The 18,208-nt window shown below is 38.6% G+C and overlaps 1 protein-coding gene across 1 annotated transcript; it reads left to right on the top strand.

The window, feature by feature from the left end:
• Positions 1–6,166: 6,166 nt before the first annotated feature.
• Positions 6,167–16,657, top strand: LOC140145033 (uncharacterized). Its single transcript, XM_072166824.1, has 9 exons — positions 6,167–6,591; positions 8,775–8,888; positions 9,097–9,255; positions 10,222–10,358; positions 10,470–10,569; positions 12,036–12,136; positions 12,634–12,821; positions 14,053–14,193; positions 14,684–16,657. The coding sequence occupies exons 1-9, from the start codon at positions 6,493–6,495 to the stop codon at positions 14,809–14,811; spliced, it is 1,167 nt and encodes a 388-aa protein (XP_072022925.1). The 5' UTR covers positions 6,167–6,492; the 3' UTR covers positions 14,812–16,657.
• Positions 16,658–18,208: the final 1,551 nt, after the last annotated feature.

Here is an 18,208-nt window from a genome sequence, read left to right on the forward strand (position 1 = left end):
TCAATGAAGCCTTTATTTAAAGCAGTTTTTATCTCAGTTTTTACTTCTCTATATTTTTTTTATCTTTTTTTTTATTTGTCAGTTCTTTTGTTTCAGTTTTCATTTGTTCCTTTTGTTTAAAATTAAAGCCAAACGCATAAATTAGCCATTCACCACTCTCAAACAGATGTCTAGTCTGTGGAGTTTTGAATAGGCCAGTTTGTTACTTTTTAAACTGGACCTTCGTCTAATCAAATGCTTGTTTCTTTGCTTCTTGAAGTCACAGTGGGTTCAATGTGGTGTCATAATGTGCAGGATTATGTAGTGCATCTATTAAAAAAACAAATTTGCCCCAATATTGTTCAGTTTGGAAATTGTGATTATTTTTCCAAGTGTAAGGATACTTTATTGGCGCAGTATATATATGACTGACTATATTATTGCATTCAAATGTTAGAACTCAAATATTACGGTGGCGTGGAAAATCCTGTGCAATTTTTGTGATTAAGCTCCCAAATTGTTATAATAGATATAGTATTTTTATTTCTCTCACCTTATACGAAAGACTTTTCTTTTTGATCTCTCCCATTTAATACACACCCTTGTAAAGAATCACCTTTTGGAGACAATTTTAACACTTTAGTGCAATTCGATGTGATTTTGAATCACAATCAATCAATCAATTTATTGACATTAAACCCAACATACAGGTATAGTGTTACGAGTCGTACTTGACTCAAGGCCAAAATCACCTTTTACCCGAACTCACACGAATGCACAACACAAATACACTGTTCGTTTAAGCTAACAAAATCTAAGTCTTTAATTGAAAGCAAGTTTCCTTTGGTACAATATAATGACTACAAATGCACATATACATTAATCAAATATAATCACTCTTTATCTATTTTGTACTTAGCCAGCATTCTTCTTCTTGGTGATCATAAAGTTCTTGTAATGTTCTGGACGACTGATGTAATATATCCCTATTCACTTGTCCTGCGACAATCAGCGAAGTCCTTTGTACACTTGCATTGATAACTCCTTGCGTATAAAATCCTTACACGAAAATGGTGTTCTCCAAACACGTTTACAACTCCTTGCGCAATTATCCTATACTAAACTCCTTGCGCCGTCCTCCTATGCTAAACTCCTTGCGCCGTTCTCCTATGCTAAACTCCTTGTGCAGTTCTCCTATGCTAAACTCCTTGCGCAGTTCTCCAAATTTAACTCCTTGCGCTGCTTTCTCCAAATTTGGTGCTATTTCCTCCTTTCACACAATATCTTCAGGAAGCAGGACTGCGATGCAGCTGTCCCCACTTATTTTGACAGTTGCGTTGAATCAAAATACCAGACTTCAGCAAGTCGACAGAAGAATATATTTCCTTTCTTGGAAGAATAACGTTCTTTGACGTATTCTAGATCTTCTCCGACAACACTGGTAAATAGTAGTACTTTGACTACATAAAATATTTCTGGTTTGTAATTTCCTTTCTTTCTAGGAATTGGACTGTAAGCATAGCCCAGATCAACACTATCAACTGTGACAATAATAAAGGCTATTGCAGCCTGTCAGATCTGTATCCAGATGATAATAATTGTAACAAAATTTCATAAAGTCGCCTCTACAATCCGCAGTAGACCCTGATGTCTTACTTTGGTCCATTTTCGTAGCTTTGAAATAACCATATTTCAGGCAAGGCTGAACTTGTAGCACTGTAGGAATCCTCCATGGCTACACTTTGAAATACTCCCTGAGTATCCAGAATAACTGGTTAACATTAAATACTCTCTTTTTGAGAGCTGTAGCTACATCCATTCACATTACAATCAAATCGATACAGGTCTGCCTAGAATTATTATTAACATTGTGTTTTATCCCCCATCTGGGATTTTCCCAATGTTCTAATCATAGACATTAACATTTCACCTTACATCACTTCCTGTGGGTTTTTCCCATGATGTCATCATCTTTCTTTACAGTCCCAGGGATTTCCCCTTGACATAAATAGTCTTGATAAATGATGTTGTTATTGCATTCAGCTGGGTTTTCCCCTAGATGTCATAATAAACAAACTATTGCATGATTAGAAAGGTAACTTCCCCTTTTTCATGATACACAATTATACAGGGTACATCACAATAGTCAAGAACAATACAACAATAATAAGCTAATAAACTATGTCATATGGCAATAGATACAAAGTTAATGGAAAATATTATATCAATTATCTACATGTTCCCGATGTTCAAATAATATGTGCAGCAGATGTTACAGATAAAGAAAGATTTTGTCGACAAAAATGTAGTATGCTCAGATTTTAGTTATGGCCCTTCAAAATGGCTTTCAGAGGTAAAAAAAAATATTTAAAAAAACCACACGTCACAATGTGTTTGAATCTTTCTTCTAACTGACAGCTTAATTATGAGCTTTGGGTTGTTATTGTTAATAGTCACGAATAACTATAGTAGTAGTTAAGGGCCCTGTAGCCCCAACCTGTGCCTCAACAATCATGTTTTGCGATACGATACTTCTAATCAGTGTCTATGCAGTGGGAATTCCCGTGGAAATTAAGCCGCCAAACTACCTTATACTTTCTTGATTACAAGTTCACCAAAGCACTGATTCAACTCACTTTAAATATGGGAATCATGAGTTCTTCGTCCCTGCAGAAATACTCATGCATGAGAATATAAGCGCAATCTGCATCAGTAACCTGAGTCACACTGTTTCATTAAAAGCGGTCGAAGTGCTGCCAGCCTGATGTACCGGTCTCCTGCAGCCGTTGTTTTCTTGGGCGGTCACTTTTGAGCTACTTTTAGGTCTGTCTTTGACATCTCCGGTCTGACAGTCTTCTGACGAAACTTGGCTTTTAGCTTGGAGATCATACTGCGCGGGAAAATCCAAAAGTTGCCACAGCTTGATTCTGAGATATGCCAGCCCCAAGCTGACCAATAGCTAGTCCTGCCAGCAAGACTTCAGTCTTTATCATAAACATAATGACATCTACGGACCTAGGTATGACGAGTTACAGTTACTGGAACTAACCAATAGCTCGAGCCTTATCCAGATCTGATAATCGAACCATGGTTGATTAGAACTTTCTTGCAATGACCACAAAAGAAGTGACCAGCAAGAGAGATTGACTTGCGTTGATCCACCTGTAGAACTGACAATCCCATCCAAGCACTTTTCATTCAAAATGATAATACTGCAAACAACTTTTCATTCATTATTTTATTCATGCATTAACCCACTCATTCATTTAAAGCAATAAGATGAGCGCAGACAATGGTCAGTTTGGCACATTTTCTTTGAGACCTCTCTGTCTTTCAAAGAAAGTTACTCAGCCCGTGGAATAAGTTATCGTCACAAATGAGGTGTCATTGTTATGATTGTTGACAGGAAAGAACAATGTTTTCACTGATATGAAACAATATGGAGATAGATTTCAAAAATCTCTGATATACAGCCGTTTTTGAAAGTTCAAGTTCCAGGAGGAGTTTATATCCTTCTGGTGAAGATATTTCAGGGTTGAATGGCCACTTTCGTGATTCAGACCATGGTTTGGCAGTGTGCATGAAGCATCGAGCAACACAACGCCATATGTTCCGTTTTCAAGAATAATCACATTCTTAGATCTTTCACTCTGGAAACACTTGTCTTTGGAAGATATAATTTCTGACAAAGTTGCTCTTGCATGCTTTTGATGCAAAATCATCTGATGCCGGTCTTGCAGATGCCTTCATTCTGTTATTAAGGCATGGCCTCAATTGTGCCCATGTACGGCAGTTGGAGTTGGACAATCCAGAAGAACCGTCAACCTCAAATCAATATGTGAGGCTTTGGGTCCCTGCCAAAACCATCATTTAGTGCAGTCGTTTTTGCCAAGAACATTGTGGGAACATGTAACGAACTAACTCATCAGCGCCCCAAACCATGACCCGGGACCATGACCAGTTTAGATCAAAAATTGAGAGTCACATACCCAAGACCTCTTCGGCAGATTTTCTTGAGGAGTAGAGGACATATATGTACCAAGTATAGTAACCTGTATTCCGCGCACTTAGCAACCTGTATATGGGGTTATATCAGATGAGAAATTGTTTTTAGGTACCGCGCCGCTCCCCGCAGCCCCGCACCGCTCCCCGCAGCCCCGCACCGCTCCCCGCAGCCCCGCACCGCTTCCCGCAGCCCCACACCGCTCCCCTGCAGCCCCGCACCGCTCCCCACAGCCCTGCACCGCTCCCCGCAGCCCCGCACCGCTTTAGTCCGCGTATATACACCCCAGTCAAGGTCATCGTAGAGCTATTTTTGACACTACATAATGTATTCATTATTCTGGGAGTGTGGAAGAGGGGAAGGTTGGAAAAAGAAGGTTTTTAAAAATCCCACAAAAACACCCCATGGTTAAAGTATGGTTTTGAATAGCTAAATGGTTGAAATGGCAAGATTTTCATGTTGGATCCTCATCCTGCATATACACTTCAAAGTTGAGGTACTGCGTTTATCATTTATATTTAAAGCAATTTCATTTGAGACCAAGGAAAAGGCATATAATAATTTATTAAAGTAAATGATTTCATTTTACTCATGATATGATGTGTTTTTCCCTGCAATGAAAAGTTAATTTATACAATCTTGAACTTCAGCAGCGATAGAAACACCAACATGAAATTGGGAAAAGGTGTCGATATCATAAACCGTTTTTAAACATTGTAGGCCTATGCATCGTTTTGTGATCAACACTGTTAAAACACAGTCATTTAAAACAAAGTCTATTATTGTAAGGGAGAGGAAGCCAAGCCAAAATGTTTGAGAGAACCAGTAAAACATTACACGTGATTTGATATGCTTCAACATTCACTGGTCAAGTAAAGGTATCAAAGCAATTGTTCAAGTTTCCTCTTTGAACGAATCCATCCATATCATGATAATTTGTAGAAGAGATACATATCACTTTAATGGTAAAAGATTTTTTGGGACACCCTGTACTAATAAATATTCATAATAAACACCAACTTTAACCATAACCCTAACCCAATGGGCTTCTGAATTTAAAAAATTTCAAATTTCAAATTTTAAAATTAGCCAATGGACGAGAATTTATAACCAAGCCTCTGCTGTGCGGGACTGCGGTGCGGGTCTGCGGGGAGCGGTGCGGGGCTGCGGGGAGCGGTGCGGTACCTAAAAACAATTTCTCATCTGATATAACACCATACCTGTATTCTCCGCACTTAGCTGATGATGGCAGTTTACAAGGAAGGGAATTGTGACAGAATGTTGGAAAGTTTTTGACGCTGACGACGATATCATTAAAGGATTGACAGATCTGGGAACAAACACCATGCCCTAGTAGTGAGATTAAGACTGCCCTTAAAAACTGTTATATCTGCCAAAGACATTAGCATTTCCAGAGTGAAAGATCTATGATTTTTTTTTCACATGGCCAAACGGCTTTTATTATTTCCCTATGCTCAATGGGAAAAAAGACAAAAACAAATAAAACTACACAGATTTACCAAATGCAAGAGAACATTGAAAAACATTACTTGATGCTTGATAAAAGCGCAATCTATTACATTCATACAGTTTAAAGAATGGCGGCAGTCAACAACACATATGTAATGATATGTTCTAAAACATTCCATTTATCAATACATTTGTGCATTGTATTATTACTAATAGCAATACGTTTTTCAAGTTTGTAATGAAATTTAATCAAGTGCAGAAAAGACACAAAAGGTGGATTTTGGTTTTTAAACCTACTGTCATATATAACTTTTTTGATTAAAATTACACATATATTCAGTAAAGTCACAGAATCAAAACCAAAAATAATATGCTTATAGTTTAGATCAATGGTTCCATCAATATTGACTATATACATGAATACCACAATTCAAAATCATTCCACATCTTCTTTGCATATTTACAATCCCAAAACAAATGCTTCAAAGATTCAGGAAAGTTATTACAAAAGGTGCACATTTCGCTGTCTACAAGGTTCATCTTTTACAGCCTACCATTTGTCATTGAAAGATCCAAGATGATAATAATGTTCTTCAAGAAAACACAAGATAAGGGACGTACCATTAGACTTGTCATTTAAGTTGTCTTTTTTAAAGGCATTTCTTGTTTTAGTTTGACCTGACCTTTAATTCATGAATTAACATTACCATTAAGCGTTTTTTATGTATTTTGTCTGTAACGTAAATGTATGTTTGGTTTAAAACAAAACATTATTTGCACAAATGGTTTACATGATAGTTCCAAAATCCTTGAACTCGAAAAGTCTCGTTATCATGGTTAAATGAAGCGAGATATAATCTGTGCTGCCAGTGTGTGTAATGGCCGCACATTACACATACAATTCTATTACGTTATCAGTACAGGCAGCTAGCTGTGTGTGTGTGTTACTAATATGTAATGCATAGGGATTTCCAGTGGTTTAGTACGTGAAATATATATAAAGAGCGTTTACTGGCTTGTATTAATGATCTGCTTTCGATATGGAAAAGGCAGGTTATGATGCCAGAGATCATTTAGTGCCTTACGTGCCACCAGAATGGGCATCTCATTTGAAAGACATTCCACAGTACCGAGTACAGGTAAGCTTTTACGTAAAATATAAAATATTTATGGACTATATATATTTATCTAGATATATATATGAGCTTTAAATGATGTCTTAGTCGTACGGTTCTACAAGCTCAAATTTATACTAGGCAAGAATATAAAGAAATGAGCATAGTAGTGCATTCCACAATATGTCAAAGTATAGTAAGTACGTACCAAGTGCATGTTTATTCAAACGAAGCACCTAATGTATATAAGTAGAGTTTTGTGCTTTTGTCTTGGAAACGTGACTAATATAGTAATAAATAACACACTTGGCCAAAAGGGAGAAATTTTGAGGCAGTCGCTTACAAGCTCTTAGTAGTAGTACATTGATAGCCTAATTGATACATTTAAAGCGACAACCCAGCAAACACAAAACGTTTTCGACATCATTCGCAAAAGGTTATAAAAGGTTGTCAGAAAACATTTAAATGTCGGGTTATATAAAAGGTATATTAAGAGTATAAAACGTTTTCATAACCTTAAAAAACATTTTTGATAATCTACTGCTCAACAAACAAAAATGTTTTACAGAAAACGTTTAAATGTCGGGTTATAAAAATGGCATAAAAACGTTTTAACATTCCAAAAACATTCTTGAAAACTTGATACAAAACATTCTAAACAAAATGTTATTTTGGGGTTGACAAAAAATATTTTGCGAAAAATGTTTGCCCAAAATATTTTCAATAACGTTTTAAACACGTTTTCATGACCTTTATATAACCCGACATTTAAATGTTATTAAAAGGTTGATGATGAGATGCCTGTCATAATTTGGGAAGTGAATCACGCACTTAATAGTATGAAAAGAGGAAAGGCACCAGGAACAGACAACGTGATTGACACAATCATGGAAGGAGACTCCAGCTTTTATAAGGCAGGAAAAGGTACCCCAGCGATGGAAAGAGGATAATATGGTTATTCTTTTCAAGAATGGAGACAAACGAAACCTCAAAAATTATAGACCCATCAGTTAGTCTGCTCTCAAATATGTGCAAGCTTTTCACAAGATTCCTAACCAACAGATTAAAAATCACTCTGGACAGCAATCAACCCAAAGAGCAAGCAGGCTTCAGAAGTTGTTATACCATATACACACCATCAATCAACTGAAGGAAAATATCAAGAGTATAATCAACCTCCCTCTATGCATGGACTTTATAGACTATGAAAAGGCATTTAATTCAGTTGAAACACAGTCTGTATTGCCTATTGGATGCATTTATCATGTTTAATTGTTTATACATCAACAAGGAGTAAAGAGCAAATGCATAAATTTACTGAGAGTTGTACACACAAATTACACAACTACAGTAACTCTTCATAAAGAAAGTGCAAAGATCAACATCAAAAAAGGAGTGAGAAAGGGAGATACAGTCTCGCCAAAGTTGTTTACAGCATGCCTGGAAGCATATTCCAGTCACATCTGTGCAGGGGCGTAACCAGACCTAACCTTCCGGGGGGGGGGGGGGGGGGAAGATTGAAAAATTTCCCAATTTTTGACCAAAAGTTGTATTATTTAAGTGCGCATCGCGAGCGGCTTGCCGCGAAGTGATAAACAGGTGGGGTCCAGGGCAAAGCCCCGTCATAGGGGGGGTAAAGGGGCGGAGCCCCTGAAGCTCATGGTTTTGGCATATTAGAAGCTAAAATGCAGTGTTCAGAGTACAAAATTTCACAATGAAAGTAGTATAGATCTTCTTCCCTCTTTCTTTCCCTTTTCTATTCTCCCTTCCCCTTTTTTCTTCTCCCTTCCCCTTTTTTCTTTTCTTCTTTTCCCTTTCTCTTCTTCCCTCTTTTCCCTTTTTCTCTTCTCCTTCCCTTTTTCTTCCCTCTTTTCTCTCCTTCCCCCTTTTCCCTTCCCAATTTTTTTTGCTCTTCTTCCCAGTTTTTTTGTGTCCGGGGGCAGCTTGCGGACGAAAAGGGTGCCAATATCAATGGAGAGAAGTTCAACCACCTCAGATTTGCATTTGATATAATCATCATAACATGGGGCGGGGCACGTCGAAAGGGGCAAGGATTTGTTGGCATGGCCAAAAGGGGGGAGGCAAGCGATTTTGTCAGACAATTTTGAGAATTGATAATCTCCGGGGTACATATGATTATTGCACAGCCCCTAAAGAGGAATCGTTCTTTCTTCTATTTAATGATCTAAGTTCATTATATTACACAGCTCGCCAATCATGACACACCTATCCATAGATGGTATCTTCCCGGTGTCCCAGATGGCTACGAAGTGTATATCAAGAGAGAGGATATGTCTGGAGCAGACCTTTCTGGAAATAAGGTATAACCACAGAATTAGAGAAGATAACACAGTATGCTTCATAACAGAAATTCCACAGTTTCTATAAAGAATAAACTATAATGCATAGTTACAGGAAGAAATGAAGATTAAAAATGTTTAATCTCTGAAGAATTATCCACTGGCTCATGATGCATCTTGATATGTCACACTTAATTATAAAAATGTACACTATTCCTTCATTCTTAAGGTAAAGAAATTGGAATTCATACTTGCCGATGCAATACAGAAAGGATGCAAATCTGTGGTGACGTGTGGCAGCATCTTATCCAATCATTGTCGATGTACCGCTTTAGCAGCTCGTAGGCTTGGTCTGCAGCCTCATCTCATCGTCAGATCGCCTACATCGGTAAGTGCCACCGTATAGAAAGGAATACATTTTATATAGAGATAGTTTAAATACACATTCCATACATCCTGCATTTTGAAAATGAAGTTATGTCAGTTCAGCCACTGCATTTTACTCCAGATTAATCCATTTTGGGGTCACAATTCTTTCCTTATGAGATAAATTTATGACACTTATATGAGGACTTTTACTAATGACTCTAAGAAATGTTTATGAGCATGTTCAATATTACACATAAGTTCATGATCCACAAGGAGTGTATACCCCGGTTATATACCAATTATGTTGCTTCTATCACCCTGTGGTTGATTGTGTCACTAACCTGTCAAGCTAGTAGAATAATGTATAAACATGGAATGGACGGTGCTGCGTGATAATCCAGTAGTTGTGAAAAAGTAGTAGTTCATCACGATTTGGCCGTGACAGATTCGTGATAATCATTTCGCGCTATACTGTACTATAACCGCCAATTTCTCCAACGGTAATCATTCTGGCACACAAGTAAAGGACGATTTACGCTTTCATTACATGCTATTGCCACCTTAGTTGAGCTTAGGTTAGAGTGATTTTAGAATTATATGTTAGAATGAGGCTTTTACTCTCAACCTGTCCGCATTTCAACCCCTTTTGATATGAGAGTCAATATTGACGATATAAGACTCCATAAAATACTGTGTGAATAATACATGAATTAGATAAGTGGGTTAATCCACTTTAGACATACTTTTGATTACAAAATTCCAATTTATCTAAAAATATATATTTTTATTTATCAACTACACATTGCCGACTACATTCTTGAATATAGCAATTGTGGACGGTGGATGGGACAACGGTTTTGCAATGTGACGACAAAAAAAAGTCTGACGATCTTTTAAATTCCAAACTCTGTGTTCAATGTGACATTTGATCGTGTACCTTGATGTTATAGAATTAATGCGTGCTTCTGTCACTATTTTGTTTCAGAACCCAGATGAAGCATCGTGCAGTGGAAACGCTCTTTTATACCGCATGGCTGGTGCTAAAATGTACTTAGCGCCGTTAAAAGCTGATGTATTTACAGAATTACTTCCACGTGTAAATCAACTAGTGGAAAAGCTCAAGTAAGTAAGGTTTGTATAAGTAACACAAAATCTTACTTTTTAATAGCAAGTCGTAGCCCGTAGGCCAAATTATACATACAATAATGTATAGTTTCTCAATATTTTCTCCAGAAAGGATAAAAACGAAGATGCATATGCAATTCACATGGGCGGCTCCTCGTCAGTCGGAGTGTTCGGCTGTTTAGATAGCTATGAAGAACTAATGGAACAGGTCAGTGTTATAATTGAAGACCGAATTAAAAAGACTAGTTTGCGTATGACGTCCTGACAACCATACCAAAAATGATGTACTGCGCAGGTCAGCGACCAATCGCCTCGCGCCTTTGTCCTGACGTCAAACGCAAACTAGTCTTTTTAATTCGGTCTTCAATTAACAACAGAGCTTTTGCAGATGCCTTTCTTGCACTACATGTAAACCCTGGATGTGTCCTTTCTCGTAACCATGGTAACTGTAGGCAAAATAATGTCCTTACAAGCCGACGTCAAACGTCGGCTTGTGCTGTCTCTTCTCAATTCTTCTTCTTCTGGCAACCTCGTGACATTTTGCGTGACTTGCCACGTTTCGCCCTAGCTCTCTTATGCTTCGACAGATTTCAACCATACTTGAGCCAAATGACCACTGGACTAGGCCAAACCTTCCATTTGACTTTGACCTTGCTGTGACCTTTGACCTAGCTATAATGGTCAAAAGGTGATTTCACAAAAATGCTACTTCTTCCACAAATTTCATGCGATGAGGACATGGTTATATCATGTGACTCGACTTTAGTCGGTGTCTATAGGGTGTGCTCAGATAAGGGGACAAAGGTCATTAAGGGGTCATTTCCGGTCAAAGTCTAAAAATATTCAAAAATCACTGTCTTTACAAATTACATAGCAGAGAGTCGCCATTAGCACACATGCATTGCTACTAGCCAGGGTCTTTAGGATGCCTACAGTTTTGGGGTCAAAGGTCATTAAGGGGTTACTTCCGGTCAAAAACCAAAATTATCAAAAATGTTCAAAACATTTTTATCTTAAAATGTAAACAGACCAGAATAATATAACCAACGTACATTAATTAGTGTTACCTGATGTATGCACGGTATTTTTTTTTATTTTGGGGGTCAAAAGGTCATTAAGGGGTCACTTCCTGTTTTTAGCTAGATAACTTCAAGAATTTTTATCTCAACAACTGAACATAGTAGAATTTTTTAATTAAAACTGGAACAATGCATTTTGTCGGTGTACATAAGGGTTTTTTTCCATTGAGGTCAAAGGTCATTAAGGGGGTCAAAAGGTCAATCAAAAATTTAAAAAAAATCAAAATCCATGTTTAAGTTCCGATTAAGCTGAAATTCACCAGGAATATTTCTTATGACATCCTAAGCACAATGCTTAGTGGTCAGCATTTCTTTGACATCTATGGTTTAATGCATAGGTACCACGTGAACGTTGTAGTGCAGGGCGATCTATTCAAAAATTGTATTAATCTATTGTTATGATAGCCTTACGTCACTTGTAGATTGGTACCGATCATTTTGATAGAGCCTGTATATATATAAATGGTAACACATAGATTTCTATGTTCTGGGTTTGGAAATAGGGAATTCCCTCTGAAGTACGAAACATCACGTTTCTGAAGATGATCTTGAAGGATTTCAGTCTTAAAACATTATTTTGTTCATTTGTTTTCAGGGTGTAGCCGACCAATTCACCGATATAGCAATAAGTACCGGAAGTAGTGGGAATACCGCTGGGCTTGCCTTTGGAAATTACTTGACGGGATCTAAACTAAAGTAATTATGTTACCGAAACAATAGTAAACCAGTGATTATAATGATGTCAAGAAGATAACAATCGAATGGAAAAGACGAACACGAAGAACATGAAGAATAAAATAAGGGAGAACAGGGCCGGGTTTAGAATATTTTAGCACAAAATGAAGGTGACTTTTGTTATTTGAAGGGCCAGTGCGCGAATCGCGCCAATTTGACAACTTTGTCAAAGATGCACCCTGGGCCCATCTGGCCCAATTGTAAATCAAGCCCTGAGAGAACGTGGTTTGGGAAAGCGAGCTGCATTGTGATCAACAAAAACGGAAAGAAAAAAATAATAGAGGTGTGGAGAGATGAGTAATTGAGTATGTATCTATTCGCTGTCGTAGTGCACGTTAGAATATGACCGTTGCTAGGTCAACTGGATCACGCTTTCTTTGTTACGAACCACTGATCGAAATGATCACAACACAAAGCCTATGGCATATCAAAATCATTGTTATCTTGTTCGTCATCAGAATTCATGGTCTATGTGTTACCAATGACCTGCAATATACTGTCCGTGAAGTGAACAGACTAGCAGAAGAACTAGGACTCAGGGATTCGAACCAATCTCCTCCATCTGGACCAAATGCAGAAGAAATAATTGATATTATAGAAGGCGTTAGAGGACTTGGACATACCATTTCAAGTCAGGAAGAACTAGGTAGGTGTATAGTGTGCATGAGCTGACAACAACAAAATCACTCAAAATGAGCGCTAATGACCCAAATCCATTGATATGAGATACAGAAACAAATAAACTCCTCAACAAAAGTTTGGAAAGTTTTTTCAAGCATCTGTATCTCAAATTATTTGTGACATATTCATATCGTGTTGCATATCAATGGATAGCTACAATACTCCACTTTACAATGACACCCCATTTGAAACAATAACATTTTTCACGGCTGAGTACACGCCTTGTGAATGTAGTGGGGTCTCAAACAGAATTTGCCAAATTCTGTGCTCAAACAACGCTAGCCTCTAACCTCAATAACTGGTGGGAAAACAACAGGCAGCCACAATAGTCAGGCACCTTCTCCTCATGCTGCTCACCGACCTGGTTACACGTTACACGTTACTGTGGCATGGCATTCCATTCTTCAACCAGGATTCGTCGCAGGTCATTCAATGTGGTTGCAAATGGGCTTCTCTGGCACGTACAGCACGATCAAGCTAGTCCCACAAGTGTTGAATCGGGTTGAGGTCTGGCCCTCGGGTCTGACTGATGGCAGGCCATTTTGGCTCTACTCCCATATTCTGTAGGTAGTCGTTGACTACCGTGGCTCTGTGGGGCGAGCGGTGTCATCTTGGAGGATTGCATTAGGTCCCAGATTGTGAAGATATGGGATTGCAGCTTGCTGCACAGAATAATGCTCAATTTGGCAAATTCTGTTTGAGACCCCACTACCTTCACAAGGCGTGTACTCAGCCGTGAAAAATGTTATTGTTTCAAACGGGGTGTCATTGTAAAGGGGAGTATTGTAGCTATCCATTGATATGCAACACGATATGAACATGTCACAAATAATTTGAGATACAGATGCTTGAAACAGCTGTGAATCGGTTTCTTCTAAAGCGTGGCTTGGATACAAATAACATGTTCGTTTTATTGTGCTACCTTAACCAAACATATTATGGCAAATACTGTGTATATAAATAATACTTAGGCAGGATAGGTAGGCTTGCTCACTGGCCTAACGCAGTTTTGCCTTTAGCCGAACGTTCACAATCTGTCCCATCTTGCTAAAGCCTATGCACATTACCATTGCTGCTATGTAGTCCAATCATTGATATAAACCATTGTTTGACAGACCCTCTATAGTTTGGCATTAGTGTTGTTCCATACTGATGCAAGAGGATAAATCCGTCTTTTCTACTCTTACATTTTGTAGAATTTATTTGCCAAGTTGCAATATCAACGGGCATTGTGTTAGATGCGAGTTACACAGGGAAATCTGCATTCCACTTGGTAAAACAGCTGCAAGAAAATCCAGGGAGATTTAAGGGCAGAAAGATACTCTACATACATACAGGTAGGTGAAGATGATTTAACTATGTTAGACTTAGAACACATGTTAAAATTTCAATCAACACGGACTACCAAGTGAACTATGTTAACCAACATTTGTGTAAGTTCCTGGTGTTGACGCCCTCTATCATGTCTACTTCTAATCGAGAGTGCTTTGTCTACAATCTGTAACAATAAAAAGTATACAATTACAATTTCGCTTCTCAGAAAAAAACAAAAGAGATGGGGTTGGGGTATTGCTTTTATTTGATATGATATACAGTGGCGTAGCCATGTTGTCGTAACTGTGGAGCTGGGGAGAGGGCACAAACGTGTTAATGTACAGACGGAAACAGTTTTTGCCGACGCAAGTTGCGAATTTTTGACCCAATTTTCCCCCAGTTCGCTGAAAAATCTAAAAAGTAGGGAGGTGGGGGCGGGATGTATGAGCCCCACTGGCTACGCCACTGCAATCATAGTTTACCATACTAATTTCAATCTTCATCCAAATACAGGTGGTATCTTTGGTTTATTTGACGGCCGTATGGATGACGTCATCAAGAAGACCACTGCAAGCAATATACACAACTGGATGCAGCTATCGGATGAAGTACCTTTTAATCTGACTCCAGAAACAAGTTGATAATAATGTGCCTAAAGGGTTCTGTGAGATTCAAATGTTATTCACAGTCTGTAAGAATAAGCAATGCTTGTCAATAATCAGTGCAGCATATCTTGTAATAATGGTAATTGAGTTGTGGACCGGTCATCCCCAACATCATTCTTCACTAGCTCTCAGAATATCAAAATATAATATCAAGACTATGTATTCTCATTTAATTTGAAATCTCTCAGAACCCCTTTAACACAATGATATGTGCAATAGTACATTATATGTAAGAATGTTTTTTATCTGTGAAAATGGTCACAAAGATAATCCCTCAAGAATGCTTTACAAAACTTGAAAAGAAAGATTCTAATGTTTCACTACATAAGATAATATAGCAGCCAGAGAAAGGGAAATTCTGCAACCAGGATTGGTACCCAGCGCTAGAAATAAGGTGGATCTTCGGGCCAATGGACCACGAAAATCACCATGGGCCGCTAAAACGCTACCGGCCCGGACGAGCCCCCTAAATTTCTGACACCAAAGTCAGCAATGCGAATTATATGATATTCCTATCAGTATTGAGCCGTTGCAATCTCACCAATATCCACTTCAAAATCCCCGAAAATGTGACTTTTCAATTGAATTATTTAGTGAAAGACTTCAAGTTTCATTCGGGCCCGCAAATTTTTTTCGAGGGTCCGCAAAAGTTTAAGACCAAGGGCCCAGGCCTAAATGGCCTGCAAAAATGTTTGCTTATTTCTAGCACTGTTGGTACCCATATACTTATAGTCCTTATATGATGGCATTTTACTACTACTTCTGAATTGAGTGAAAATGATCTGCACCCAACTTAACAAAAATCCTAAAAATGCAGAATTCAAAATACAAAATTCTCATTTAAATAAAATTCTGGCCTTCGTATTAAGGTACCATGGGGCAATTCACATGATACAGTAAGACAGGTTATAGGTATGAGTGTTCACGGAATTGAACTGAAGAACTGTCCCCCCTGGGATGTTGCCTACCGGAATTGTTGAGATTTGTAAGCTTTTTTGGGCCATTTTCATCAAAGGTTGCCCCCCGCCCTCTCTGAAAGGCATTTCCACCGGCCTCCTCTGAAAAATATCCTGGCTACGTTACTGCTGCATGAACAAAATATAAGTATTTCTGCAATGATGTAATTAGTTGAAGAATTATTTGTAACTGCAATTTAATTATTTGTAACTGTAATTGCTTTCATGCGTTCATGCATTTTCTATAAATGGCCGCTATTTCTTAATTTGAGCTTTATTTTCAACGCCTTTTTCACCATAGACCTACAACCAAGATCTTGTAACTTAAAAATGTCTTTTCAACACGTCCCCACATTTTGAGAAATCTGCCTCTGAAAAAGTGTGAACGGTTTTGGACCACCATATAGGATAGAAAGAAACATAAAGGGCGGAGTTTAGTTTCCTTCATCATGTTAATCGGAACTACAGAGTCATGATGTACAAAGGTGAATGTAAAGGACTTTAGACATGTTAGATGCGTTATATTTTATCAGTGTTGATTTCTTAATTTAACTTGACCTTCAGGGAATCTTTCAGTATATATGATATTCAACGTGTGTTATGCTGGTTTCATACTACCAGGCCGCTTGCCACTGAGCGGCGTGGCGCACGCGCATTGTAGACAAACGGACACAATCAAGCCTTGTCATTGGTTGATACGTCATGCCGCTTGTCGCAGCGGCAAGAGGTAGGAAAGTATGACGTGGGCATTATATGTACTATTGCAGAAGATTTATAAGAATTTCTATAGCAATATAAAATTATAGAGGTATCAAAAACAGATTAAAGAGGAAGGCCCGCCAGAGCATGCGTTCTTCTAGGGTGAACCAAACCTGCCTGGTTATCAAATTATTCAGTGATAAGGTTATCTCTGAATTTGACAGGTGCTGATTGATATTTTAATGTTATTGCATCAATTAGCAGTCCACCTGTCAAATTCAGAGATAACCTTGTCACTGATTAATTTGATAACCAGGCAGGTTTGGTTCACCCCAGAAGAACTGCTCTGGCGGGGCTTCCTCGTTAAAGTAATTGTGTATGTAAATTATTTATTTCGCTCACATGTTTATGATTTAAGACATTCAGTCGCCAGGAAGGTGGATTTGTATATTGATAATGTTTTATAATCGATTTGATTTGCAATATATAATAGATGAGATGAGTCAGTTGTCACATGTAAATTCAATGGTTTGAATTGCTTTAATTTCGTATGTTGTAAATGTATCTGATCAAAACACTTTATGCAATGAAATAATTTAGTTGCAGTTTTGTTTGAACTACTTATGGTTGTCGCAATCGTAATTGTTGCAAACTTTTCCCAGAATAGAATTACCTCACATCTTTAGAAAGTAGGGCTGTTTTTCTGTTTCGACCGTAGTCCAGAATAAACCAAGCACTTTCACATCCGTACACCCACAAATATACCCCTACTCAGTTCTCACCCCCACCTCCACATACCTTGTATATACGCTCACCCCACCGGCATCTTACACACCAACCCAACCCTACCTCTGCACCCACCCCCACTCCCTCATCCACCCCGCTGTTTCTTTCCATAAGCCATCATGTTTGTTTGTGTGGGCTTTATCGTCTGGCTTGAACATTTTGCTTGAGCCTGGTCTCTTCAGGACCCAAGCGTGTTTCCGCACGGAGCGACCGTTAAAACCTGAAGCTCTCCAGATCATGAAATGGTGTCACACAACCTGAGGTTCTAAAGATGATGTCGCACAACCTGAGGTTCTCCAGACGGTGTCACACAACCAGAGGTTCTCCAGACGGTGTCACACAACCTGAAGCTCTCCAGATGGTGTCACACAACCTGTAGCTCTCCAGATAGTGTCACACAACCTGAGGTTCTCCAGATAGTGAAATATAGCCTATGGTTCTACAGATGGTGTCACACAACCTGAGGTTCTTCAGATAGTGAAACATTTCCCGAGGTTCTACAGATATTGTCACACAAGCTGAAGCTCTCCAGATGGTGTCACACAACCTGAAGCTCTCCAGATAGTGTCACATAAACTGAGATTCCTCAGATGGTGTCACACAACCTGAAGCTCTCTAGATAGTGTCACATAACCTGAAACTCTCCAGATAGTGTCACACAACCTGAAGCTCTCCAGATAGTGTCACACAACCTGCAGCTCTCCAGATGCTGTCACATAACCTGAAACTCTCCAGATAGTGTCACACAACCTGAAGCTCTCCAGATAGTGTCACACAACCTGCAGCTCTCCAGATGCTGTCACATAACCTGAAACTCTCCAGATAGTGTCACACAACCTGAAGCTCTCCAGATGGTGTCACACAACCTGAAGCTCTCCAGATAGTGTCACACAACCTGCAGCTCTCCAGATGCTGTCACACAACCTGAAACT

Source organism: Amphiura filiformis, unplaced genomic scaffold (assembly GCF_039555335.1).
Source record: "Amphiura filiformis unplaced genomic scaffold, Afil_fr2py scaffold_118, whole genome shotgun sequence".
Classification (NCBI taxonomy): domain Eukaryota; kingdom Metazoa; phylum Echinodermata; class Ophiuroidea; order Amphilepidida; family Amphiuridae; genus Amphiura; species Amphiura filiformis.